At 51.3% G+C, this 6,688-nt stretch overlaps 1 protein-coding gene and 1 pseudogene across 2 annotated transcripts in view; both read left to right on the top strand.

Moving 5' to 3' along the window:
- Positions 1–4,178, top strand: part of ELAVL3 (ELAV like RNA binding protein 3) — an 11,054-nt gene extending 6,876 nt beyond the window's left edge. Inside the window, exons 5-6 of one of the 2 annotated variants that reach the window (XM_012810175.2) lie at positions 2,372–2,410; positions 3,827–4,178. In XM_012810175.2, coding sequence (XP_012665629.1) covers positions 2,372–2,410; positions 3,827–4,178 — 391 coding nt within the window. The remainder of the gene's footprint in view (positions 1–2,371; positions 2,411–3,826) is intronic. The other variant, XM_012810176.2, reaches the window with a different exon arrangement.
- Positions 4,179–5,137: 959 nt separating this feature from the next.
- LOC105887806 lies at positions 5,138–5,790 on the top strand (annotated as a pseudogene).
- The last annotated feature ends 898 nt before the right edge of the window (positions 5,791–6,688 follow it).

Genomic DNA, 6,688 nt, shown 5'->3' on the forward strand with positions numbered 1-6,688 from the left:
CCACAACGCCCGGCCATTTTTTGGTTGCAGCCATCATTGTTGTTTGGCGGGCCCGGGCTGGGGATTCAAACCCGCCGCCTTAGGTGTATGTGGCTGGCGCCTTAGCTGGTTGAGCCACAGGCACCAAGCCTTCATTTTTTTCTTATATTCATTCTTACCATAGGCTGCTGCTTTTTCTTTTTCTTTTTATTATTTTATTTATTTATTTATTTATTTATGCAGTTTTTGGCCAGCGCTGGGTTTGAATCCACCACCTCCAGCGTATGGGGCCAGTGCCCTACTCCTTTGAGCCACAGGAGCCACCCTATTATAATTATTATTATTTTTTGAGACAGAGCTTCAAGCTGTCGCCCTGGGTAGAGTGCCGTTGCATTACAGCTCACAGCAACCTCCAACTCCTGGGCTCAAACAATTCCCCTGCCTCTGCCTCTCAAGTAGCTGGGACCACAGGCACCTGCCACAACACCCAGCTATTTTATCATTGTTGTTTGGCAGGCCTGGGCTGGATTTGAACCCGCCAGCTCAAATGTGTATGTGGCTGGTGCCTTAGCTACTTGAGCCACATGTGCCGAGCCTTTTTTCTTTTTTTTAAAGCCAGTTAAATTTAGCAGTGGAGGGTTGAATACCAATTTTAGTGGCACTAACGTTTTCTCTTTGTTTGTTTTATTTTGTTTTTTGAGACAGAGTTGCACTTTGTCCCCCTTGGTAGAGTGCCATGGTGGTACACTGCTGTGGTGTCATAGTTCACAGCAACCTCAAACCTGAGTTCAAGCAATCTTCCTGCCTCAGCCTCCTGAGTAGCTGGACTACAGGCATCTGCCACAATGCCTAGCTATATTTATTTATTTATTCATTCATTCATTTAGACAGAGTGTCACTCAGTTACCCTGGGGTTGAGTGCCTTGGCATCATAGTTCACAGCGACCTCCAACTCTTGGGCTCAAGCAATTCCCTTGTCTCAGCCTCCCAAGTAGCTCAGACTACAGGTGCCCACCACAACTCCCAGTTAGTTTTTCTATTTGTGGAGACGGGGTCTCACTTTGCTCAGGATGATCTCAAACTCCTGACCTTAGGCAGTCCACCTGCCTCAGCTTCCGCAAGTGCTAAGATTACAGATGTGAGCCACCATGTCTAGCCCATGGCACTAATGTTAATAAGCTCTGATAACCCACTACCATCAGACCAGCCTGATTTTTTTTTTAATTATGTTAAAAACTTTTTAAGAGGGTGGCGCCTATGGCTCAGTGAGTAGGGCACTGGCCCTATATACCAAGTGTGGCAGGTTTGAACCTGGCTCCCGCCAAACTGCAACAAAAAATAGCTGGGTGTTGTGGCGGGTGCCTGTAGTTCCAGCTACTTGGGAGGCTGAGACAAGAGAATTGCCTAAGCCCAAGAGCTGGATGTTGCTGTGAGCTGTGATGCCACGGTACTGTACCAAGGGCGATAAAGTGAGACTCTGTCTCAAAAAAAAAAAAAAAACTTTTTAAAGAGATGGGGTCTCTGGCACCCAGGCTAAAGTGCAATGCTGCAATCATAGCTTGCAGCAATCTCAAACTTCTGGGCTCAAGCGATCCTCTTGCCTCAGGGGGGACTACAGGTGCCTTCCACCACTTTGCTCGTTTTTTAATTTTTGTAGAGATTGAGGTCTTGCTTTGTTGTCCAGGCTGAACCTGATCTCCTGGCGTCAAGTGGTCCTCCCATCTCGGCCTCCCAAAGGGCTAGGATTACAGGCATACCCCCTATGCCCAGCCCCTCATCTGTGATGTTAATAATAACACCAAACAGTTCAGGAGTGCCTGCCGCATGCTAGGCACACTTATTTATTCCAAACACAACCTGAGGCATGTATTGTCTACATTTAATAAATGGGGACCCTGAGGAACACAGAGATGTGGTTTGCTCTGCCTAAACAGAGCGTCGAAGAGACCAAACCCAGGATCCAGAATGAGTTGGTGCTCTTAGCCACTCAAAAAGGGCGATAATGGAAGCCTCTGTGGGTCCTGGGTGTCCGTGGCAAGTTATCTCCGTCCCACCCCTGGCCACCCAAGTGGTCCAAAAGAGCTGGCTGGGTTTGTTACTATAGCCTTTGTTAGGAATTATCCTTCCCCAGAGATCACAGCCCCTAGGCCCTGACAGATATGCTGTCTGAGAGGGGGAGGACGAGGACAGCAGGGCGGGCAAGAGGCAGTAGCCGAGTGACTGCGGTTCCGTGCCAGGCGGTGTCCAGCCGGGTGGGGAGCAGGCAGGCGGGGGCAGGGCTCTGCTCCATGCCTGCTGGGTGGGGGCAGGGAAGGCAGGCCGCTTGGCTGGTGTCATCATAGCATGGGGCACATTCAGAGGCCACCTCTGACCACTGTTTCTGCCTCTGCAGGCTGGACAATTTGCTCAACATGGCCTATGGAGTGAAGAGGTAACAGTGCCCCCAGCCCATTCTCCCTACCCCTTGTCAGCCCTGTTTCTGATGCTCCCAAGACCACCAGCTTAGCCATGTCTGCCCGGGTCTGGGAGTAGCCCAGGTGTTCCCAGGGGTGCTGCTTCTTGGGACCTTTCTGCCCTGTAAGATTGCTTCTCTGGGGGCTCTTGGCATAGTAACTGCTACAAAAATGCATGGTTTTGGTAGAGCCTCTCTTTAGTTCTTTTTTTCTATACCAATGACAGGCAGCATTGCCCAAGACACAACATGCTCTGTGGTTCTCACATTAAGTGTCTGAGTTCCTTCCTGACCACTATTAATCACCATTGCTGAGGGTCATAGAATCACCCCATGTGCCCTGAAGTCGAGGACAAACCTTTAGTCCCCATAGCATAGCACTACCTACAACTCTGACCTTGTGAATGTCTCCATGTTTATTTTGCGACAAGCTGCTGAGCATGTGCTGAGTCCCAGCCAGGCCCTCTTCTGAGGGCTGGCGACCCAATGTGTTCCGGCCAGGCTTGGACCTGGGGAGACGGGAAAAGTTACCAAGCATTTAGCGAGTGCTCAATAAAACATAGCTGCTATTGTGATTATTGTTACTGTTCTCTGTGATCTCAGTCTAGACGGGTAGGGGACAGGTAATGAACACTGACAAGGGATGATGGAGACCCAGCAGGGGGGTCATTAGTGAGGTGACATTAGTTCAGAGGCCTCAAGATGAGAGACGGAGTGGAAAGGGAGTTCCAGCAGCAGGCAGGAGCATCCTGTGCAAAGACCCAGAGGAGGGAGAAAGTGGTTCAGGTTCTCGGGGACATCCCCCCTACTTGAAGAGTTGAGTCTGGTTAGGTGGCCAGTGAAGAATGTGAAAGGACAGTTCTGCCTGTCCTTTCAGTAGTTCATTTGACAAATGCCTTTGGAGTGTTTCATTAATTCGCTCAAGAAACACCTCCCAACTGCCTGCCAGGCTCTGTGCTTGGGCTCTGGGTGCAGCAGGGAAGAGGGAGCCAGCAACAGAGATATGATTTGGACAGGAAAAGACTGGAGAGGGCAGGGAGTCCAGGTGAGTCACACGGTGAAGTCAGAGGCTGCCTTGAGGTGACTTCTGGGGGTGGGCCTCCTGCTACATGGGGGCAGCAGCCAGAGTGGTATGGAGAGTTGGGACCAACAGCACCAAAGCTCACAGGGTCAGTGTAGCGGTTGCGGTCATGCAGCATAATGTTCAGGGAGAATCAGAGGTCAAGACAGGGTCCTTAGTGAGTTAGAGTTGGGGTTTCAGACAGGGTCAGAGATGGAGCCCTCCTGACTGGCACAGGCTTCATAGTACAGTAGGAGTCCTGAAGGTGTCAGGGGTCCAAAGATGTCAGAGGCATGTGGGGGGTCAGGGCAGAGCCCGCGTGACCCCCAAAGTAGTCCCCTGTCGCTCATCGCCAGGTTCTCGCCGATCGCCATCGATGGCATGAGCGGCCTGGCCGGTGTGGGCCTGTCAGGGGGTGCAGCAGGTGCCGGCTGGTGCATCTTCGTGTACAACCTATCGCCTGAGGCGGACGAGAGCGTGCTGTGGCAGCTGTTTGGGCCCTTTGGGGCAGTTACCAATGTCAAGGTCATCCGCGATTTCACCACCAACAAGTGCAAGGGCTTTGGCTTTGTCACCATGACCAACTACGACGAGGCGGCCATGGCCATCGCCAGCCTCAACGGCTACCGCCTGGGCGAGCGTGTGCTGCAGGTGTCCTTCAAGACCAGCAAACAGCACAAGGCCTGAGCCACTGCCCTCCCCGCCCATCCTCCCACCCCTCCCTGGGCAGCAGAGAGAGAGAGAGAAGGGGCCCGAGAGAGACAGCGCAGGCAGACCCACGGACGACGTGAGGGACCCACATCCTTGTGAAGCCACAGGGTGAGCACAGCACTTGGGGGGGTTGGGAGGGTGTGCCGGGAATGGCTGGTGCCCGGGGGTCCTTGCTCCATCCTCTTGCCCCCACCCCAGGCTGAGCTGGTCACTCTCTTGTCTTGGTTTGGTTCATGGTGAAGGTTTTTGTTTCTTTTTTTGGCTAAAAAGAAAGCAGAGGTGTGCCGCCACCTGACCCTTAGCCACCCTTCATAAGATGGCTTGGGGACCACTGGGGGTGCCCTCCCAGGCCCCCTTGCCCAGGCCTTCCCAACACCTAGGTGGGCTTGGGGGAGGGGAACAGGTTTAAAAATCCCCAAAAAAGTGAAAGGAGAGGAGGCAGTGTGGGCACCCCTGGCCGAGGGCCCCCTTGGTTGGATGCAGGGAGCCAGGGATTGGGCAGGAAGCAGAAACAAAATGAAAAAAAAGGGTGGGTGGGTGGGAGGGGTCTTAAGAAAAACTCTATTTTTGTAAAAAGGGAAAAAGACCTCGTGGAGAATTTTTACTGGGGATTCTTGAACTTGAAAAAAAAAAACAAAAAAGACAAAAAAAAAAGAAAATATTTTGGCAGGTTATGTTTACCAACTGGGGCAGGGGTGTGTCAGGGAATGGGGGCTGATTAAGGAGTCCACGTAGGGGGCCACACAGAGAAACAACTGTGCAAAGACACACAGGGGCACACACTCATACCTCGGGGACACACAGCAGCACAGAGACATGCCCCCAGACACATTGAGGGGACTCATTGGCCAAACTCAGATGTGCGGACAGGATTAGACAGAAGGAGACAGGAGTTGGGGCTACAGCAATGTGGACATGGTCAAACTCGGACACAGATGTATGTGGGCATGTACATGTGGGTATGAGAATATGTCCATCAGCCCATGTGCACACATGAAAGTGGAGACAGATATATTTGGACATCAAATCTGGACATTCAGTCACAGACAAACACAGAAACCACCCAGGGACACACAGACATGCCCTTAGCACCCCCACAGACCCAGGTAGGAGGTCCTACCTCAGACCCTGCCTGGTCACTCCTACATCCTTCTGGTCCCCCCCACGCCCCTCCCCCAGGTTCTCTGCAGAGCTCTCTCCTGGACCCTCGGTGGTCTCCCTGCCGCCCATGAACACAAGCGTGCACACACAATGTCCATGCACCCAGACACACAATACCTCGTCCCACTTTGGCGTCACGGTGGGCTGGAGGCAGCCCCCACCCACAACACTTGAGGCCAAAGGACCCCCGTCCCTGTGGCTAAGCCTCCCTGGGCCAAGGCCATGCATGGCCCACAAAGCCAACAGGGAGGCCTGGCTCTGAGCCTCCTTCACTGGGCCAGATCTCCCCTGGCAGCGGCACCCAACACTCCTCGCTGGCCCCAGGGTGGATGGGCCCAGGGGCCCGGCCCTATGAACCTTCCTGTCCACTTGTCACCCACCTACCCCCTTTTGGTTTGTTGGGGTTTTTGTCTTTTCAAATCGGTGAAGGCAATGGACACAGCCCCCTTCCCAAGCTCCAGCTCTGGCTTCTGTCTGGACTTTGCATCTCTGTAGTTTTCTTTCTTTTTAAAAAAGTAATAATAATAAAATTCCAACAGAAGCCACACAGGCCAGAGCCCCTGGGAGCCCTTTGAACCACTCCCTGAACCCCCCTCCCATGAGGACCCAGTCAGAACTGAGAATCATAAAACCCTAACTTTAGCTACAGTTGAGTTGCCTTCCTGCCCCCAACCCCCATGTCCCCACGTTTGGTGTCTGGCCATGGCCCTATCTGACTGTCCAGCTCTCTCTCCCCTACCCCTCCCGGTGTTGTTATTAAACATCTGTGGAGCTTCTGCTGCAAGGAACAAAAAGAAAAAAAAAATCAGAAAAGTGACAAAAAAAACAAAGAAGAGAAGAAAAATAAGCGACAAGAAAAGGAAAAAAAACACAGATTTTTTTAAAAAGGAAAAAAAAAAGACATAAACTGGCACCAGTTAACTTTCTTGTACTTTTTTGCTGAATTTAGCTTCTTGTAGTTTTAACTTATTGCTATGTTAACTATTTATTATTCCTGTTGCCCTGTAAGGACATCTGTGTATATTTCTGTTACTTCATCCAGTTTGCAAGTTAAAGGAACGATGATGTTCTTGTTTCTTTAAGTTTTGCCGAGACGTGGTTATGCCTAATTTATTTATAAAAGGGGAAGTGGAATCATTAAAGAATAATAATTATTAATAACAGTAATGGTAGCCGAGTGGCACCCGGGGGCATGTGCTCCGTGGGGCAGTCCCCAGGGCCAGCAACGTCCGGGGTCTTAATGGGATTATTTTTGCTCTTGTCTTGAGAATTTTTTCAGTCCTATTTAGCTGGTGAAAACCCTAGCTTGTTCTTGATACATGAAC

Source organism: Otolemur garnettii, unplaced genomic scaffold, assembly GCF_000181295.1.
Source record: "Otolemur garnettii isolate 467f Iridium unplaced genomic scaffold, OtoGar3 scaffold00127, whole genome shotgun sequence".
NCBI classification, from domain to species: domain Eukaryota; kingdom Metazoa; phylum Chordata; class Mammalia; order Primates; family Galagidae; genus Otolemur; species Otolemur garnettii.